Source organism: Armigeres subalbatus, chromosome 2, assembly GCF_024139115.2.
Source record: "Armigeres subalbatus isolate Guangzhou_Male chromosome 2, GZ_Asu_2, whole genome shotgun sequence".
Taxonomy (NCBI): domain Eukaryota; kingdom Metazoa; phylum Arthropoda; class Insecta; order Diptera; family Culicidae; genus Armigeres; species Armigeres subalbatus.
Genome location: NC_085140.1, coordinates 215,119,544 through 215,142,273, shown reverse-complemented (window position 1 = coordinate 215,142,273; position 22,730 = coordinate 215,119,544). Strand labels below are relative to the sequence as shown.

The 22,730-nt window shown below is 37.4% G+C and overlaps 1 protein-coding gene across 2 annotated transcripts in view; it reads right to left on the bottom strand.

Moving 5' to 3' along the window:
• Window positions 1-418: 418 nt before the first annotated feature.
• LOC134215876 (FMRFamide-related peptides) overlaps window positions 419-22,730 on the bottom strand; it is an 83,672-nt gene continuing 61,360 nt past the window's right edge. For both annotated transcript variants that reach the window (XM_062694968.1, XM_062694967.1), the window contains exon 2: window positions 419-2,121. In XM_062694968.1, the coding sequence (XP_062550952.1) occupies window positions 1,091-2,113 (1,023 nt within the window). In that variant the 5' untranslated portion in view covers window positions 2,114-2,121 and the 3' untranslated portion in view covers window positions 419-1,090. The remainder of the gene's footprint in view (window positions 2,122-22,730) is intronic.

Below are 22,730 nucleotides of genomic sequence, written 5' to 3'. Positions count from 1 at the left end.
TTGCAACGACCTGGTGTGTTGTGGAGAAAACACTCATGCTCGCACTTTAGTCGATCTAGCAATGTGCTCAACCAAAAACTAATTGCTCAACTTACTTGATACTTGATGGGCTACAGCTCTTCGATGAACCTACGCCGAATAAGGACTAACTCCGTCTAAAAGCGACAATGAGTATGAATAAACGCAAACAAATGTAAATTGATAAAAGAGTGAAATCTACCCCCTTAATTGCTATTTCGTCCACTACAATGCGATTTGTCAATGCGGGGATTTATCAGGGTTTTTGGAGGAAAATTTGCGTTTATTTTATGTAAAACTTTCAATTTTGTATTGCAGTGTTGACATTGAATATTGTTAATTTTGTTTAAGGGAAGTTAGGATATGTTCATAGAATTTTTATATTCATTGCTTGCTCCTGTTTTTTATTGATATTTTTTGTGTTTCAATTTTTCATGGAGTTTACTCTTTCATTTCCGATGTTCTTAAACGGTGAAGTCAAACCTTTGCATGCTATTTCTCGGACGGAAATGCCCGCCATAACTTTAATATGGGTAAATGCACTCTCTATTAGAGCAGACGATACTTAAAATTCTTTCAGTGAGTATTTTTCTTCCTCTTATAATCGCATTGGGCTGCCATCTGACAAAAAAGGAAAAGGGAAAGTTTTTTGCATAAATGAAAAGATTATAATTGAAACAATGGGTTTCGGGTATTTTTAAATATATAAGTTGATGTCGTCTTTCCAATGCGTATTTAAATTTTATTTTACTTTACAGCAAATCAGTGTGATTGAGATAATAATGATAATAACGACTACAATGTATGTGTAAATTTATAAATATAGCTATATATAGAATAAGAATCACTTCATCTGGTTTGTTGACTAATTCATTTGGCATTCTTGAATTGTTTAGGAGTGGAAGGTTTCGCCTTGCTTCACCATAGCCAGATTGTTAATCCCAGCCTTATCATATCAGTCCAATAGCGATAACATAGTACTTATCGGACGTATTTTTAATATCATTAACAATCTGGCCATAGTGAATTCTATGTGTATTCACTAACTTTTCCGCGCGATTTATGCGGGAAACTATTTATTTGGAAGGAAAATTGGAGCAAGGATATCTTCTTCCCTCATGTGAATTTCATAATCCTCATCGGATTTGGATGGAGCATCAACTTTGTCGTCCGCTAGTTGAATGTGATGCGATAATTCACTTTTGTTATCGTCATTCGAAGATACTAAGGATCCCGAGGACCCCGTTTCGTTTCTCTCGAACGATTTTAATGATTTATCTGACCGCCCAAATCGCATGAAGTTGTTATCCATTTTTATCAGTCGCAAAAATCGTGGATCAGATCTGCCGAAACGCATTAAATTACTATTCGAGCGCCCGAATCGCATCAGGTTTCCATTTGCCCGGCCGAAACGGAGTAAGTTCCCTCGTTGTAGATTCACTGCAGCACCAGATCGTCCAAACCGCATAAGGTTTGCACGGTCCAATCGAAGGAACTTGTTGGGATCTGCCCGTTTACCGAATCTCATTAAATTCTTGGGAGAATCTCGTCTGTAATATACCAATTGTTTGGGTTTGATTTGTTCTCCAGATTCACTAACTTCTGTAATCTCATCGGAGTTTGGCGTTCGTTTGGAATACGCAATTTCTTCACTTGATTGTTCATCATCCGAATTATAATTCTTCCCGTTAGTATCGTCATAATGTACCAACGAGTAAGGAACGTCTCCAGGAATTCTACCGAACCTCATAAATCCTTGACCTGCCCGACCGAATCGCATTAGATTAGCTCGCTTACTCTCCCGAGCCACACGCTGTAAAGTTGTAGGATCTGTTCTCCCGAAACGCATGAAGTTCTTGTCCAGAGCACTTCGCCTCCTGGCTTCTATTTCCGTGTCATCGCTTTTGATGCTGCGTCGAAATTCGAATACCATCCCGTTGTTGTTTGTGTAATCGTTTTCACTCTCCGGATTGAAGTCCAACGAGGCGATAGGATCGGTATCCGTTTTGCTTGCTTCAACCACTTCATACTCGGCGCAGGAGAAATGATTGCTGCATTTGTATATCAGGATAGCCAGAAACAAATACATCTTCATCGCGTAAACTGAAAAAAAAAATAAGAAAATAGCCTCTGGTCAAAATAATGTACATAAATAAATACGTTTTAAAAAGAGTACTGCTTGAAATAAACCTAATTTTATACACATAGTCGCCATAGAACGCCTTCAATTCTTAACTGGAGAAATGTTCCAAAGGAAGCTATGTGATGAATAATAGCGCCACTGCAGCCCTCATTTTTGCATCAGCGCACCGCTGTCGAAATACCCATTTATCAACGGAAAATAACGTTCGTTCTGACGATTCAGGTAGCATGTCTCCTTCCGACTTTGATTTTCCAACTGAACAATTGCACCACATGATTGATGCAATGTTCAAAGCAAATACCAAAACTGAAGCTGTTCAGGTTGGTTCAAAATTACACAAAAAAAATTATTAGACTTCGTTTTAATGGATCCAAATAATTCTTTGAAAATTTTAAATTGGAATGCCCGCTCTTTAAAGGGTAAGGAAGATGAATTATTCAACTTTCTATCAGTTCATAATGTGCACATTGCCATTATAACTGAAACATATTTAAAACCTGGTCTTTTCATCAAAAGAGATCCAAATTATTTTATTTACCGAAATGATCGTCTTGACAGCGCCTGTGGTGGGGTCGCCATTGTCATTAATAGATATATCAAACATAAATTATAATCTGCCTTCTTGCCTTTCCAGTGCAAATGAGCAGTAAAGGAATTTGTTGGGAGCTGATTTTCAAATTCTAACTCGCAACAAATCCAAATTTTTCATAATTAGTGACTTCAATGCCAAACACCGTTCATGGAATAATGCACAAAGCCTTTCTAATGGTAAAATTTTATTTGAGGATTGTTCTGCGGGATATTGTACTATCGAATGTCCCAATGGACCAACAGTCGAAATCCTTCTACAATTGATTTAGTTTTACCGGTTTCAAGTCAGCTGTGTGACCGATTGGTAACTCATGCTGACTTTGACTCTGATCACGTTCCTGTTACGTTTGAAATCTCACTGGAAGCCATTAACAATGCAATCAGCTCTACTTTTAATTATCATAGAGCTGATCGGTATTTATATGAAACGTTTATCGATAGGAATTTTGATGTTGATATTCATCTCGATACCAAAAGTGATATTGATAATGCTCTCGTATCTTTGACAAATTTAATTGTCGAAGCCAGAGGCATTGCAATTCCTAAATGTGAAATTAAATTCAACTCCATTATTATTGACGACGATCTTCAGCTACTGATCCGCCTTAAAAATGTGAGGCGAAGGCAATACCAAAGAGCTCGCGATCCCGCGTTGAAAGTTATTTGGCGAGATTTGCAAAATGAAATTTTAAAATCGTTTAGCTATTCTGAGAAATACCAACTTTGAGAATAATGTCTCCAATTCGAAACCCTTTTGGAATATAACGAAAATTCTTTAAAAAAAACCTTAAAAGCCGATTCCAGCGCTTAAAGTGGGAAATAAAATTTTATTAACAAATGTCGAAAAGGCTCAAAAACTTGCTCAGCAGTTTGAGAGTGCCCATAATTTTAGTCTAGGTCTCACTAGTCCTATTGAGGATCAGGTCACGCGGAGGTTCGAAGACATTCTCAATCAAGAGAATGTTTTTGACCCTTCGTTGGGAACTAATTTGGATGAAGTGAGATCTACTACAAGAAAATTTAAAAATATGAAAGCCCCGGGTGATGATGGTATTTTCTACATACTTATCAAAAGCTTCATGAGAGCTCTTCATCATTTTTGGTTAATTTTCTAACAAATGTTTTCAATTGGCATACTTTCCAGATAAATGGAAAACGCCAAAGTTGTTCCAATTTTGAAGCCGGACAAAAATCCAGCTAAGGCTACTAGTTATCGCCCAATCAGTTTCCTTTCTTCAATAAGCAAACTGTTTGAAAAGATTATTTTAAATAGAATTGTGATTCATATTAATGACAATTCATATTTTGCTGATGAGCAATTTAGTTTTCGCCATGGGCATTCAACCACTCATCAGTTAATAAGAGTTACGAATTTAATTCGGCTCAACAAATCTGAAGGATATTCGACTGGAGTTGCTCTTCTTGATATAGAGAAAGCATTTGACAGTGTATGGCATGAAGGTTTGATTGTAAAGTTGATCAATTTTAATTTTCTTCTGTACATTATAAAACTGATTCAATATTATTTATCAGATCGCTCACTGCAGGTAAACTATCAGAATTCTAAATCTGATAGATTACCTGTAAGAGCTGATGTTCCCCAAGGCAGCATACTGGGGCCCATATAGTATAACATTTTTATTTCTGATTCACCTGATTTACCACCAATAGGCACAATAGGAAAAAAGATGGTATTTTTGGCCAAAATTATGAATACTGCAATAAATGGTGGTATTCATCATAAATATATAGATAGATAAGAAAAATATTTGTTCTGTGGCTTCAATGGAGTATATGACCAATTTTCGGCATAGTATCGATTTCTGTCATATTCCACAAAACCAACGGAATTTGGTCACTTTTTGGCCTGCAATAAGTCTGTTTAATGCTGGATAAAATGCTAATGGTCATATAAAGGGTTTAACAGTATATTCAAGTCACAGACAAGTGACGCAACACAGATTTTCTAAAAGTGATCAAAAAGCACTATTAGCTTCTGGTGTTGAAAATTCACTGAGCTGAACTTCTTAAACTAACAAGGAAAGAATAGATCCATTGGGCGTCATATTGTGAAATAAAAATAAATAGAATTTCATTTATTTGATATTTCGTTAAGATTTCTTTTATAATTATGGCAAGGAATTATTCAACAAACTATTCATCCAACACGTTATGGTAAAATCAATAATTCGCTTCTATTATATAGTAATGTCAAAATTGTGAATTTTGAGCCCCATTCCTTCTCACTGCGTAACGCTTTTTGTGATTTTTTTCTCGAATTAGACGCAACGTCAAGACATAACCCTCCCCCTCAAAATGTTACGTAAATTGTGTTCTTTGCAAAATTCAATTAAAGTGGCATTATTGAAGTGTATCGCGTTATTGAACTTCCCATTATTATTGAGCAACTCAGATAAAATTTGAAAAAAGTTTACCAAACAATCTGAATAATCTTCTAGCGGTAATGTTGTCTTCCTCGTTCATTATAAGAAAATGTATTTTGGTCACAACTTCTGAGCCCATAGTCCGATCCAGCCCATTTTTTGATAGGGAACAATGGAACAACTTTCTCTGATGAATAAAACTTGTTGCGAGTAAATCAGTAAGTGCCTAAAAAAGAGATAAGATCACGCTCACACACATACAGACAATTCACAGAGCTAAGTCGATCGGTATACACTATAGGTTTGCAGGCTTTCTTTTAAATGAGTTTAGAGGGATCATATAGCTTCTACGTATACTTAGAATACGAAAAAGGCAAAAATGGGCAATTTTTCAAATTCATGTATCTCACAAGACGGTAAATTTGGGCAGAATTTTATTCATGGTCTTCAAAGTTTAAGAGTTCAACAGTGTAGTGCATGATGTTTTGATGCGGGGTTTTGTTCGTTAAATATTATGTAAAATATGCTTTTACAAAACTACTAAAAATTAAATTCTGGACGGAACTATTACTAAATTATCAAGCATATTGCATAGATCTGCTTAAGAGCTTTGTAACGATATATAAATATGTTACTTTTGAGACGGAAATATGGTAAAACTGGCCGTTTTCCCAAAATAACGTAAAAATGTAATTTCTAGGAGCGGCCAGTTTGAACGACCCCCACCCCTCCCTATAAAATCTAAAAAATCAAAACTGTCCAGATTATAAAAATATAGGTTATAAGCCGTGTGTTCATCGCATTTTACACGTCCAATTCGAAAATAGGCCTTTTGGTAGTTTTGGCCTCTTCTTTATATGGGGCTGTCCTATTGTGCCAGGGTGTCAAAAATCTTTGGCTGCAGATGACATGGGCCTTTCAGCCAAAGGGCGAAGCCTTCGTGTCATTTGTAGTAGATTGCAAAAAAGTTTCGATATTTTCTCCGCTTACTTGCATAAAATGGAAAATTTCCCCGAATGCTTCCAAAACTCAGCTTATAATTTTCCCACAAAAGCCGAAAGCTTCTTATTTGAAATCTTTTATCAGACATATTGTCACTATGAATGGGGTTCCAATAAATTGGTCTAGCGAAGCTAAATATTTAGGACTTCTGCTAGATCAAAAATTAACTTTTTTAAATCAAGTCAAATGTAACAAATATTTTAAGTGTCATGGTTTTTGCCATGTTTTGGTTTGAGATACAGTAAATATTTTGCTGAGAATCAATAAACGAAATTTTCTGGTGAAGTTCAGTTCTGAAATTTACTTAGCTACAGCAGTGCCCGATTTTGCCTAGCTCGGAAAAGAAAAACTTGTGTGTGTGAACACTCGTACTACTGACCATCGAGAAAAATGTCCTTTATGCAATTCGAACAATCACTTGAGGCTAGTTCAACGTTGTTCCGCAGCAAGATCCTGTAACGTGTGTTATATATTTACGTTTGATGCAAGACCATTCCCGTCGTAATTGTGGATCTGATAGAACCTATTCAGTATATAATCAGAATCACCATGAATTAATACACTCGGATACAATTAGGAAGGAACCGTTTCGCAAGTTCAAGAAAAAACGTGCTGAGAATGTATATCATGTTAACAGTAAAAATTTAACCACTACTATACGTGTTGGTAAAGTAAGATATAGAACCAAGACACCGTTAAAAATGTGTTCACCCTTTTTCTTCTTCATTGGCATTACATCTCCACTGGAACATTGCCGCCTCGCAGCTTATTGTTCTTTAAGCACTTCCACAGTTATTAACTGCGAGGTTTCATATCTGCATTCCTATATCATGAGGCTAACACGATGATACTATTATGCCCAGGGAAGTCGATACAATTTCCAATCCGTAAATTGTCTAGACCGGCACCGGGAATCGAACCCAGCCACCCTCAGCATGGTCTTGCTTTGTAGCCGCGCGTTTTGCCGCACGGCTAAGGAGGGCCCCGTAACCGTAACCTATCGCTGGACAAATGGGATTTCACACAAGGATTCTGTATCGATTATGTCTTTTGAAATTTCTAGAGCTTTCAAACAAGCTTAGTGGCACGAACTAAAAATATGCAATCCTTGATTTTTTTACGTGTGAGTCTTAACATCGACAGAATCAAAAGCTTGTACCCGTTTGGGGTTGAAAAAAAAAACGAATTGAAAAAACGTCGTGAATATCGAAAAACCCAGAAAAACAATGTGCAGTTTTTGACGATTTGTGTAATTGATTGTGAGAGAAATGCAATAAAGCAAAAGCCTAATAATAACTCCTTGAATAATAGGCACGAAAGCCTTGCCACCTTGCCGTAATACTCTGCGGGTTTCGAAACTTGAACTACGCACATCACCAAATCCAAAATCGAATTAAGTACAAGACACTGAAAGCGGTCTTACAGTTAAGGTCGAAATACGTATCTGTAAGGATTACATGTATGGTGTTGGAAACGACTGGAAATAGTTTTTATGTAGAAATTTTGGCTATCTCAGTCTTAAAAAACCATTAAACAATTAGCGTTTTATAAACATCAAATTTGTGAAACAATATATTTCTAACTATTATCTTCGGGCACATCAACCAAAATATGCTGGTCTTGCTCGGGATACCTGAGTTGCAGAAAATTGTAGGTTTGAATTTATTATTCAAAGTTTTTGGGAAACTACGTCTCCTGTAAAATTAACTCAATGTGATGTATCACTTTCATTTGAACCGGGTTATAGGATACTCGGCCCTCCAGCCTATCGAAGCTTCATTTTCGAAGTAACAGACTTTCGGTGCACTTTAGTGAACGAGCAAAGCAAAACAATCCCGTTCGTATGGAACATCCGACAGCAGTGTCGGGTTCGCTTTCTTGTCCCGTTCAATCCTACATAATTGTAAATCGAAATCACTAGCCCACGTGATGTTGAAAATTGTTGCAACGGTGAAAACAAAACACTGCTTGGGCGGAACATTCGAGACTGTTAGGTTTGCTTTCTTCTCCCGGACCATCGACAATCGACGGAAGTAGTATACGTAGAGTGCAGACCAGGTACTTTCTTTAGGCATGCTTATACCTACCGCCACAGTAGGAGTTAAAGTTTTTGAATTAATGTGGCGAAACGCGCCTGAAGTAAAATATACGAAATCTAACACATTCTTCTAAAATTAACTATTGAAGGATCGACATGCATGCAATTTCTGCGGAGAAAATTGAATCCTACCTTAAATTTTCCTACCACTACCAGGTATCCCGTTGAAAATTCAATTGTTTTTTCGCATATAACATTCAACTTTCCAGCCTCGACGGAAATAATAATTCCCCGTTTGGCGTTTACTTCTTTTCCGCTGGGGTTAAGTTTATTTTCCTCTTTTCAAAAACAACGACTGCAGCTGGAAAAACTGTAGTATCCATTGTGCGTGGTTTCGTTTATCCTGTTCTCTGTTCGCACGCTATTCATTCGCTAAAAATGTGCCAGGTCAGATTCCGGAGACGACGCCGCCTAGCTACAGGCAGTTAGACAACCTCGTCGTCGGTGGATCTCCGGGTTTATGGGATTTTAATTAGAAGTTGTTTTGTCATTCGGCGGATGTAGCTTCAACTAATACGACTGTGTGTGCAGTTACCTATTTGATTAAGCCGTAGCGATGATAATATCGTAAAAATCTCCAATCGGCTAACAACTGATTTATTGAATTATAAAAATTTGTCATTGGCTGCCCCTCTGAAAAAGTCATGTATATTTAAGAATTATGACGAGTTTATCATTTTTTTGGATAATAAAAATGGGAAAACGTCGTTTAATATACACAAATTCCATTAAAAAAAATGTATACCAACTGGGACATTGCCGCTTTGCAGCTTAGTGTTCATTGCATTTCCACAGGTTTCTAAGCCAAGTAACCATCTCTGCATTCGTATATCATGAGGCTAACACGATGATACTTTTATGCCCAGGGAAGTCGAGACAATTTCCAAACCCAAAATTGCCTAGACCGGCATCGGAAATCGAACCCAGTCACCCTCAGCATGGTCTTTGTGTGTAGCCGCGCATCTTACCGCACGGCTAAGGAAGCCATAGCTATTTCGAGAAATTCAATTTCTAACAATACTCAAAATAAACAAAAACTGTTTTATTGTCTTACTCTTATTCGGGAAAGGTTACTCCTAATACTTCTTCAAAGCCGATCTTTTGATAAAGGCTTACTAAAGGACTCTACGACACTGCCCATAATTCCATTACCCATAATGCCATTACCCCGAAGGCCACTACCCCGAACGCCACAACCCCGAATGAGTCACTACCCCGAATGCCATTACCCCTAATTGGACACTACGCCGAATGAGCCAGTACCCCGAATTAGTCATTATTTCAAGTTTATGCTTCATTTCAATGAAAAAAATGTTACTCAACAAAAGTTTATTAAAATTTCATATGGAACTAAGTATTCTTATTCCGTAAAATCCCGTTCCACTTCGTATGGCACTCTTTAAGATTCCTGAATGGCAGGGAGAGATTATGCAGCACGTTTTCGTGCACAATGCAGAGAGTCGAAGGCAATTGCGGTCCACGTCAGCATGGCTGCTAGGGCAACAAGGTAGAAGTTGTTACTTGGTCGCTGTAGTAAAGCAACGGATTCTGGATGAACCGTGGTCTAAATCTCAGAATCGACGAGGGGTGAATGGGTGAGTAAGAGTGAGTGAGTGATTAAGTGAGTGAGCGAGTAAAAGTAAGTGAGTAAGAGTGAGTGAGTAAGAGTAAGCGAGAAAGAGAGAGCGAGTAAGAGTAAGCAAGAAAGAGAGAGCGAGTGATTGAAAGTAAATAAGTGAGTTGAAATGGATAAGTGATTAAGAGTAGTTAAGTAAGTAAGAGTGGGTGAATGAGTAATAATTAGTGAGACAGGGGAAATGAGTGAGTAAGGGGGTTTGTGTATGAGAGTGAGAGAAAGTGAGATCTTGTTTGTCTTCGGGAAGTTGCGTTGACTTAAAGAAGGCATCATCTCGTTTCGCCTTCTATCAATCAGACGTTACTTTTAAAAAGGCAGTATTTCCTCTATGTGCCTTATCGAGGTATATATACGCATATATAAGCACGTTCATTAAAAGGAGGTATTATTTTCTCTGTCTGCCTTATACCAGGCAAACCCGTCCATTTAAAGAAGGCGTCATCTCCTCTGTTTACCTTATACCGGGCAAACGCGTTCTGTTGGAAAAAAAGGATCTCTTACTCCATTTCGTAGAAAAATCAAAACTGTTGGTTAAACTGGTTGGTTAAAAACTGTTGCGATTCATCGATATATGTTGGTGTTAAACATAATAATAGAATACTATAGATTCTAAATGTTTTCGGGGTAATGGATTTCGGGGTAGTGTCCCATTCGGGGTGATGGCTTTCGGGGTACTGTCCCATTTGGGGTAGTGGCCTTCCGGGTAATGGCATTCGGGGTACTGGCGTTCGGGGTAGTGGGGTGGAGCCCACTAAGGTTCTGGGTAATAATCACCTTTCAGTGACCTCTAAGAGAACCGCTACGAAAAAGTGACAAATTGTACACAGGGGTCGAATATGACCAAGGATCTGAATTCAAATTTCAGGCTATTTCCGGTCTCTTAGCACAAAATTAAAGCTGAAGATTCTTGGTGATAAACTTATCATTGTATAAAAAATCACATAAATAAAGCAAAAAAAGTGGATTCATAGGAAGCGGCCTGAGGGTGATTCGTTCAAATTAGCCTCGCTAGTTCCAACGGAACATGTGCCAGACATGTAATATTACAGAGAAACATACGTCCGGAGAAGTCCGGAAATTATCTTGATGGCTCGGTTGTATATAGGTGCAAGTGTTGTAAGAATATCCAGAAGGTTAATGCTTGTCAATTCCAATCCATAGAGGAGTCAGCTGTTGATGATGGCATTGGCGATTCGCAGACGTGTGGGCGGTCATTTCTTGTCCCTCATCGGGAGATAGATTTGAGCATGTTGATGTTAGTCGAACAAACGCTCCCGGAAGGTCAGTCGCCTGTCGACTGCAAGGCCCAGAATTCTTACAGTCTTTCTTGTATCGTCATCATCGATGGTGATGGGCTTAGGGGGAAGTCGGTGATGTGCATCACAGAAGTGCATTCTGATGCATTTTCTGCCGACATTTGGTAACCGATGGACTTAGCCCATCTAGCCACATCGTTAACGGCAGCTTGGATCTTTCCCCGATGACCCAAGTATCCCAAAATAAACAATTTTTTCATGTGATGTAGAAATGATATTTTAGGGGAACAATAAGAAACTTCCAATGCGGAACTGGGACCAATCTGGGTGCTGGTATAGCAAATTTGCATCTACGGGAGCACAAAATGTTGGCTTTGGGGGAGTTGATAGTAACGAACAGTGTCCCGTAACACTGGGTAGATCACGTTTACGTAGTGTGTTACGGTGTAAGATCTACCAAACAGAGCCCTGGCTTAATCCAATTTATGAGCTAGGGCAATAAGTTGTGGTAATTGAGGATTCATCGTATTTAGTCCTCGCTACCAACAGCAGTCTTTGAAGAAAACATTAACTGTACCCTGCATATGTGGAATTCTCACCGATTGAGGCTAAACTGTATGCAACGGAAGTAACTTTTCAAGCAATTAGTTAAAAAAAACTCGATACCCGGTCAGGCTGAACTGAATGCTAGAAAAAAAATCGAGGGTTTTAATACGTACTAACTCTTCATTAACTGATGAACAATAGTAGTGAGAGGAACACACGAAAATTGTTACTGAACAAATTCTCTAGATTGTAATGGTCTTGTAGATACAGTCAAACCTCCATGAGTCGATGTTCTATGACTCGATATCGACTCATGGAAGCAAATTATTCCATACTAAAAATTATTTTCTGGGTTACTGTGATGGTCCCTGCAAAAAGCATTTCAAGAATGTATTATTCCACATCTCGATATTTCCATGAGTCGATGGTCCCTTCAATATCGACTCATGGAGGTTTGACTGTAGCTAAATCCAGGCTTTTATGCATTTTACTGGTGATATTCTAAAAGCAAGACGGGAGGACGGGAGGGCTGCTCCCCGGATAGATTTAGGATATTTCCCAGTTGCGATTAAGAGGATTTCATCAGCGTAAACCTCCATCTCGACCAGGAAGAAAGTGACCAGGATTTCGGAGTCTCGGGGACCCCAGTTTCATACTTCACCGTTTTGGATTTTTGATTTCTAAGCAGGACTTGGAACAATCGATTTGAAAGGAAGCTCTTGACGAATTGTAGTAGGTTTCCGGTGATACCCCAATCCTACAGGTTTTCCAAAACTCCAAACATTCAGGTGTGGTTGTAGGTCCAGAGAACTGATTCGATATGGTTACCAGCGTTTCTGGTATCCGCGAGGATCTGCCCAAACGAAGCAAAATGCGTACTGGTTCGGCGGTCTGAACGGAAGCAGAGATGCATCCTGAACAGAACATGAGCCAAGAGCGTACCTTGGTGTTCTTACTTTTGAACACTTCAGTTTGCACTTGGTTGGTACGCAAGCAAAACGATCATGGTAACTAAGACTTCTTAGATTTGGAACTATGCAAAAACATACGAGCATGCTTGATTTCTATCCGTTAGATGCCCACGTGTTCCATTACTAGCCGAAGCAGTTACAGCTCCCCCATCAACAGGTTATAGGCCCAGGAATGGTTCCAGACCTACAACTTAGTGTCAATAAACTAGTCCCAAAGACTTTATCAAAGAACAACTAATTAAGTAACTAATATTTGACGTATTCGCAGTACGGGATCCATGAAACGGTTGTATAAGTTGCATGACGCCGTGGGATCACGAATTCTGCGTTAATCATGGGTAGCGTCGTACCGAATTTATCGGGGCAGGTCAGAAAAAGTCTAAGATGAGCATCAATCCAAAACATTCAGAAGCGGGTCAGCAGAAGTCCTGAAGGAACTCGGACCAAAACATGGACATAGGGGACGAAGAGCTCAGGATGACTAGCTCGGTGTTAGGATGGCCGAGAAGATTAACGAGGCGTACACACTACGTAATGCAAATTAAATTACGCGTAAAATAGAATCGCAAAATTAAATAAACTTTATTTGATGTATTGAAACTATTTTCACATCAATCAATGAATTAAATCAATTCAAATTTAAAATTAAAATGTTTATTGCTCCAAATATGTGCATCAAAATGAATGTAAATTTACAAAATATTTCAGACTGTGTAGAGAAATGCTGGAATATGTATCAGATAGTGTGCGACTCCTCGTTGTAGACGAAAGATAAGTAGGAGCCATGCACCAGTTTGATGTATCTGCTCTTTTGTAATATCAAAGAATATTGTTAGCTAGCGATATACTGTAGATACTTGTTGTTTAAATATAAGAGAGCTGCAGTTGCTGGCAGAAGTATCAGTCAGTAGACCGCCATAGGGTAAAGAAAACTCTAGTCTTGTGTTTTCTTTGTGAGGGAGCTCCCATTGGCGTTGGGCGTTCAATGCAAATAAAAATTGTGAGCATAAACACTATTAGTAAGCCTGAAGAAAACAAATTGTCCCGGGTATCCCGGGATTTTAGGGATTTCAAAAATAATATCCCGGGAACCAGGAAATCCCGAATTCCTTAAATCCCGGGATTTTTCGTCCTGAGATGGAAACTCTACTCAACCTCCTGCTCTCTAGATAGGCGTGATAACCCATACTCAGCAATGCCACTTAAAAGTCACGTTTGCGGAAAAGCCATCAGAATCCGAGTACCAACCTCCACCGCGGTTAGCTCTTTTTAACAAATTTAATATCTTTCGGATGCTTGATTTGCCAATAGTCACATGTGCATTACTATTGTATATCCACAGTCAAATTTCGCAAATTTCATGTCAATTTGTCCATGTCGAAACATCCCAAGTAACATTTTTGGTTTTATAATGGTCATGAAAGCCAATATTTGCTCTAGATGACTTCTATAAAACCAGATTAAAACAAAAATGTTACTGGGGATGTGCTGTACATATGCACAGCCAAGATATTTAACAAAGAGAACGATATTGTCACTGCTCGATGGATTAGGTACTCAATGTTTCTTATTCATCTGAATAATTGCTTCTTTTACAAGTTAAAATAATTTATTCGTATTTTTGAACAATATCAATGCCAAAACAACCAGAAATTAAAGGAAAATCAATATCCAATTCATTTAAAGAGCTGGGCAGACGGCTGAACTTGATACACATAGACTATATGATGCATCTCTATTTAACCCAAGGAAGACACAGATGCAAGAGTATATTTGACGATAAGAAGCTAATGACTGTTTGGTTTTCCTTTTCCATGTACCTATCGGATTTTGTTTTGCACACGTGATTAGGTGGCTCGACAGGGCTTAGCGGTAGGACATTGTTCATATTTGTACGTTATTTGATTATCGTCAAATTAGGAACAACGAGATAGAAGTAGCACAAACTCACGATTGTCTGTTGCTTTGCATTCATTCGAAACTAAAGTTTGCAGTAATGTTACAACTTATGGAAGCTTTAAGTATGTTTCATTAACCATTATCCATGCAGATTGCGTAGTTTCGTCGAATCTGATAACTTTTTTTGGTAAAGCGACTTCCATGTATTCAAAATAAAATATGTATTTTTCGCACCTTTTAACCCCTAATAACAGTTTCCTATTTCCTTAGAATAATTTAGTTTATATATGATGTATCAATCGTTCATGTTATTAAATTAGTTATAATTAATCCAATCTATACAAAACCACATTTCTTGGTCATATAGTGATCACCATATATAATGCCCTTGGGGGGAGGACGTTTTGAATCCCCGGGCACAGTGTACCGATTGTGTCACACAAAATACACATTTATGCAATGGTAGGCATGGGAAATCTTACAATCTAAACTGTTGAAATGCAAAATAAATCTTACAGTTGCCCACGCTTAGGAAGCATCCATAAATTACGTAACGCTTAGAGGGGGGAGGGGGGGTTGCCCAAAGTGTGACAACATATACAAACATTTCAGATGCTTCATACAAAAAGTGTGACATAGGGGCAGGGGGGGTTGAAAATGGCCAATTTTTGCGTTACGTAATTAATAGATCTTCCCTTAATTCTTTTCAAAGATGTTTTTTTCGGCAAGCAATAATTCCAGTACTCGTCCTTTTGATGCGGAATATGATCATATGATTAAATGATGATTCCCCAACACGTGTATATGTGTGCTGGTTCAAGCTTGAACGCTTTTTATTCCAATTGGTAATGTCTCCTACGCAGAGCGTTCCTCCACTTATTTGACAATTATTAACAGGGAATCAGTTATGGAGCAATCAATATACCCTTTGTCATTAACTGAGCTTGATACTGACAAACTCACCTCGTAGCCTTTATCAGCATACGAACACAATATCACAAAAATCATTTGCCTTGCATACTTTGATACCTATTTCCGAGAATACGATGCTATTTTTGTAATCAAGATGAGATTCTCGAAGATGCGTAGGAAAACAAAATAACTGAAATTTGCTTAAGGAGGTTATTCAAATACTCCACCCCTCTGTCACACTTTTTTTGTATACCTAGTATTTCATACAAAATGGTCAACTTTTAAGATCTATATCCAGTGTTGCATTTTGAACTGAACGCGAGCTAAGAACAGCATGTTCGTTCCTGAAATCAGAACTTGATCTCAGCAATCTAAGATCATCGTTCAAAATTTCCATTTAGCTCTTGAACTCTGTGTTCTAATCTAAAATTTGAACGCGTTCAAAATTATGCCAAGGAAAAGTAGGTAGGTATATTACGAAAAGTAAAAGATATTTATAAATCATAGATACACTATGCAAGACTACTTATTATGCACAGTATTGCATGACAGCAGATTGTTGTTTTCATGCTGTCTACTATATTAGTAATAGCGGATTGCAGGTTTTATTTTTTTTAATTACCAATTAAACTATAGTTAAACATGTCTGGATAATACAATAATTCAATTTTATATTTCTATTTCTGAACGAGAGAAAAATTGCCATGAATATTTTAAAAAGTAACATACATCAGCAAGCGAGAAAAAGCAAACATGGAAAGCTGAATAAAGTGAAAAATCTCTTTTGAGGATTTCTATGTCGTTTTTCGGTAAAACATTCTGTTGAGTGGCCTTATTCAAAAGAAATAAATAAATTATTTAAATATTATGCATATATCAATATTGAACGTATAGAAGATTGTCTGAAACTTCGGTTTATAACACTAAGCAAATGACGAAAAAAATCTTTGGAGTGGGTTTTCACTTGACAAAAACAAGTGTTTTCTCTGTAAAACGAAACAAAGACTTCTATATGCTTCGGAAATGGACACAACAAGATCGTGCTTACAAATCACACGTATGACAAATGGCAGAATGACCACATATGTTTTTTGTTAAAAGTTACGATGAGGTGCCGACAACCGACGACCTTCCCCTACAGTTTAAAATATCTAGCATCTATTTTCATAATATCAAATCGATAGAATGCTCAGCTACGACTTGTTTTAATTCGATAAAATAAAGATTAGTAAAAAACGTGACTTGGAAAGATGTGAAATGTGTAAAATCAACGAGAGCAACATGATAGGGCTCTCTTTATTTTTGAGTGAAACAAATATATATTTATTGGCGATTCATTAAGTATTTTGAAGTCTTATCCTTTCCTTGTATATTGTATTGAAAAGACGCTTTCCTTCGATTATTATCCGGTTTCTATATCTCGGTTCCCTGTGAACCGATTTTACCGAAAAAAAATCTCAAAAGCACAGATATAACTTGAATTTTACCATACCTTATTTTTACGACTATATAGATTTACAGGGTAAAAAATATTGTGGTGAAACCAAATCATTTTTTTTTTTGCAAAAAAATATTTTTCAAATATCTCGAATTCTATTGGTTGTGTATATACAAAAATGCATATATTTGCAATATAAAAAAAGTGTGCACCTTTGCTCTAATAGTTGTAGTTTTAAATATTTAAAAACCCAATTGTATTATGACTAGCGTGGACACCAGGATAGTGGTAAACAATAGTGATCCCCTTTTATCCAAGTTTGGTAAACATATTCTCTATCCTTAGGGAAAAACAACACAGGGGGAAGGGTCATATCTTTTTCCTAAGGAGACGAATATAGACTAACGCAAAATGAACTGAAGAAATTATGACGTTTGAGCGGGTCGCATAATGAACGCAAAATGAACTTTTGTTCGAGAAGACGACCCGCTCAAATGTCAAAATCCTTCGGGTGAGTGAATTTCATGAACTCCTGCACAGGTCTATAGGAATAATAATGAATAGTTTACCCAAGCAATCAAAATTACGGATAAGATGGGATGTTTTGGCCTAATCAGCTTGCATTTTAAGTAATTTTTTGTATGACTGAAGCGCAAAAGTGAACTTTGAAGAGTGAGCTTATTGGTTCGGTTAGGAACAAATTTAAGTATAATGTGAACTATTGGTTGCTTGGGTAGTGCATAAAGAGATTTGAAGAAGAGAAAAAGGGGAAAGGGATGAAGAAGAAAGAAGGAAAATGAAGGAAGAAAGTCGGAGGAAGAAAAAGAAAAAAGAAAAGGATAACGTATGGGACTACCGGACTGGGCTACACAATGGCTGCAGTCGTATTTGATTGATCGCTCTGCCTTCATCAGTATCAACGGAATCAGTTCGCCCAGCTTCGAAATACCATCAGGGGTTCCCCAGGGAAGTCATTTAGGACCGTTAATCTTCATCCTATTTGTCAACGACCTCTCAACTCGTCTGAAATCCTCGAAACTTATGTTTGCCGATGATCTGAAAATATTTCGTGTGATTAGATCTAATCTTGATTGTTGTGCACTCCAGCAAGACATAGACTCTCTCCTTTACTGGTGCACTCTGAATGGCATGCAGGTTAACATTTCCAAATGTAGTGTCATTTCTTTCAACCGCTTGCGTAATCCTCTGCATGTTGATTATTCAATGGGAAACAACAATCTTCTCCGAGTTAGCACGGTCAAGGACCTGGGAGTAGTAATAGACTCAAAAGTGAGATTCAATGAGCACATCACGACGGTAACAGCTAAAGCTTATGCTCTGTTAGGCTTTGTTAAAAGGAATACAAACGCTTTCCAGGATGTTTACGCGCTCAAATCTATATATTGTGGCGTCGTTCGTAGCCTGCTGGAATACGCTGTAGTTGTTTGGGCACCCTACCACGTCACACAAACCGACCGAATAGAAGCTATCCAACGGAATTTTATCCGATACGCTTTACGTGTGCTGCCCTGGAATGATTTCGCCAACTTACCACCTTATGAAGAAAGATGCCGGCTAATTTCTCTGGAGACATTGGCATCTAGGAGAAAACTTCTACAACGGCTCTATGTTTATGGACTTCTCAACGGGGATGTTGAATGCAGCGCTCTTCTAAGCCAAGTAAACTTTCATGCTCCTCAACGACAACTACGTCAACACTCGCTCCTTTGGCAATCTACCCGTCGCACCAACTATAGCTTTAACGAACCGTGGACTTTGTGCTGCCGTGCATTTAATGAAACCAGTGAAGTGTATGATTTCGGCTTAAGTAAGTCTACATATAAACGAAGGATCCTCCATATAGTATAAGTTTCAATCTGTACAACAATAAGTTGAAGATTAAATAAATAAATAAAAATAAATAAATAAATAAGCAGAAGATAAAATAAAGGAAAAATAGGCATGTGAGACAGATGAAAGGAAAAATAAAGATCTAGGATGAAGGTCGAAGGTATGAAGCGATCTGTCTCTCTATCAATCTACCTGCCCATGTGTAGGCTGACCATACGCACCGTATTTAACGGAACAGTCCCGTTTTTTAAACCTAATTTTGCTGTCCCGTTTTTCATTAATTCTTCCAAATTGCTCCAAAATATTATTCAAACAAATTCATTATTTTAGGCAGAAATCTAAAATCAAATACATAGGAAGTGAGTTTTTTCGTGTCTTTTAGAGAGATTTGCAGCCCTCGGCTGGCTCATCTCTACAAAGATAGTGGATGAAACCCCGTGGGATGATATGTTATTAGTGTTGCTTTAAAAATAATGCTATCTATTTGAACGACGTTTTGAATTTTCCATTGATCGACTTTTCTTAAGGTTTAACAGTTAATGACAACATGTGCTTCTCCGGAAGATTTTTTCATACAGTTTCATTTCAATGATTTTTTTTCTGCTTATTCCGGAGGCATTAAAATTTGGCCAATATCGTCAGTGGTAAGCAGGTATTATTTCCTGAAATTCAGGTCACGCCTCAACCTCAATAAAATGAGGCGTAGGGACAGACATTCTAATTTTCAGATTTTCGATTATTCCTTTTAAATCTTCCGAAGTAGGAAATTCATTTTTTTTTTCAAATCTGCTTTACCACATATTAAAGGCTAGATTTAAGGTCCTCACGTACTTTAAGGCTAGTTTACACATCAGGAGGTTGTCTGCCATTTTCGCTCCCATGTCCGAGCTGTAAACCAGACTATAAATTGGCCAGATTTTTTTTTATTTTTTACGACGAAATTGCATGAGTCTTGCCTTTTTTTGGAGCACATGGGAACAAAATCAATGGACAAGATTTCCAAGGCAAGTAGCCTTTAGCGTCATTTAAATCAAATCATCGATCAAAATGGACTGTGAATTGATTTGATTTGACATTTATTCTCATGCGCCAACCATATTCATGGAAATAAATAAAATTACATTTTATTGATGTTCTTTCCTTGTTTAGATTTTCGTTATTATTATCCGCACATTTTTTCCTACTTATATATACTTATGAAAAAGGGAATTTCCAAAAACCGGCATTATACACAATTAGAAAAATTTTATATATTGGTCAATAATAAAATCCCTAATACATATCTAAGAATGAATTAAAATAAAATGTTGAAATCCCCCAATTTTTTTAAATGTTGAGAGTGCGTAATTTTCTGTTCCTTCGTGTTTTTGTTCGTGTCCCTTTGAAGAGTGAAATATTTGTAGTTTAGTATTTTTCCACAACTAACTTAATACTATAGAATATTATGGTGGTGAATGATTCACTCTTTAATATTTCTAACTTCTTATATGGAAAATGAAAATAAAGCTCATAAGTTTTTAAATTTTCACTGCTCTTAATTTTAATCACAAGCAGTGTTGGTAGAATCATCCTCAAATCTCACGAAGCCTCATGCACGAGCTGACACGCTTGCGATTCTGCATGGTGAACATCGTGCATGAGTTTTTCACGCAGAATTGCATCGTTTCGCTCATTCGCCGAAAAATGATTTCGCTCCAAAAAAGTGTCAATACCCAATCAAAGCGTATTTTATGTTAACGTTTGGATTTGTTATCCATTTTTTTAAGCAAAGAAAGTTATTCCGATGAATTTAAAGAAGAAGAACACGCAAAATCACGGAATGATGCGAATCGCGAGTCGAATTATAGGTGATTCTCTGGGCCATGTGTCGGGTGAACTTTGTCTCGCGCTTGATTCGAATCGGGGATGAGATTTGAGAATTTGAGTAATTACCACCACTGATCACAAGTTTATTGACATGTCCCGTTTTGCAAGTGCGTTAGTCCCGTTTTTTCACCGAAATGATCTGGTCAGCCGACCCATGTGAGTTCAGTGAGAGTGCGATTATCTTCAGCATTGAACATTTGAATTACACATTTTTTTCCTATTCAGATCTAATTTGGTTACATATTGCTAGTAGATTTATACATACACACACATTCTACAAACAAGGGTTAAATTGAAACCCACACCTAACCAGCGGATGACAGATTTTAATACAGTTCTGCATAAGAACCTAACAGAAACTGTATCATTATTTGGCATACACTTTTTTCGGAAGATTTTAATACAATTAAATATACAATATATACAATTGTAGTATTAAAATCTTTCAGATTTGTATTATTTATTACAGAATTGTATATGCCAAGATTTTATACAATAATTGCCAGTTATGTTTTTTTGGTGCAGAAGAATACCGCAGCAGTGGCAGATCCAGAGGTTGATGACTGCAAACCCTTCACGAAGATAAGAAAGAAGGCGACTTAAATCTAACCTGCCAATAAGGAAAAGCGAGAGCGTACAATCGTTCAGGATGGAGATCTTCCACGTCGACCCCTTGTGCTACTCGTAATAGGTGCTGTCCTACTAGTAGGTGCTACTTATTTACAATAACTCTGGAATGCAATAACCTGTCGAGCAGTTTTCCATAGCAAAAAAGTACACCGCATCGTCGTCGAATGCAATTTTTGGCGAGTAAGGGTCTGTCTCATTTGGAGAATTAAACTTAAAAGTAACAGTTCGAAAATTTGAAAATCACCCCGTTATAAGAATGGCTGGTGCTACCCAGCAATTCCAATAGGACATCGATGGAAAATGATTCGATATCTGTCAAAAGTAATCTTGCTCTGCGAGCAGGGTTATTTGATAATTATGCAAATGTCACTTCTAAGTTTAATTTCAGTTTCATTATCCAATTGAGACAGACCCTAAATCGTATGATGATAAGTACTATACAATTTGGCAATAATGTGCAGTTGTAAGTTCATGTTTTTGAAAACATCAAGGAAAGGACAGAAGGGTGTTTTTCATTTCCTTATTTCCATTTTGCGGAAAGAGAATAATTTGGTTTATGTTTCTATTATGATACTAATTTATAAAACTAAATACGCACTAGATTGGATAAATGAAGAGTTTGTTTATGGATCCATTGTTCAATGGATAACTCTAGCATTAACAGGTGGAGGTTGTTGTTTGCAAAAGAGACCTCAGACTGGTCATGGAATACCAGCCAACGTAAAACGAGTCACTGAAGCTGCGATAAGGTACACCGGGGCAAGTTGAAACGGTTTTTTCGGTAGCGGTGTTGGTGCCTTTCTGGTGCAAAAAATACTAAAAAAATATGAGTGAGTGCTTTTGAACGTGTTTTGCGCATAGAAAATAGTATTTTGGCCATAACTTCTGATCCCATAGTCCAATCTGGCCAATTTTCAATAGCAAACAATGGGATAGGATTCCCAGTCTAATGGAACGAGTAATTGCAAGTAATTCGGCCAATACTAAGTTCCAAAAAGTGTGTCTACAAAATGTTGTACACATACACACATACACACATACACAATTCATCGAGCTGAGTCGATTGGTATATAACACTATGGGTCTCCGAGCCTTCTATCAAAAGTTTGATTTTGGAGTGATCGTATAGCCTTTACGTATTCTTAGTATACGAGAAAGGCAAAAATAAGCAACCTTACCAAACTTTTTTTTAAAATATTCTGTATACTAAAATTATTTTTTTATATGCATCGTTTCAACTTGCCCCGCGTATCGGGAAATAAGCCAATTTTGACGTATTAAAAACAAAATGTATGTACTCAGTAAGACTCAAGAAGCACGAGATTGTAAAGGTGACTATAATACTGCCAGGATTCACATAAGAGTCCCATGTACGTATTTAACGTTTTTGATTTTCTTTTAGAAACTATCCTAAAATTGTCTCCTGTTTAAGAAAAACTGATAAAACAGTAGGCTTTGTTCTAAAAATTTGAAAATCAAATGCCACTTC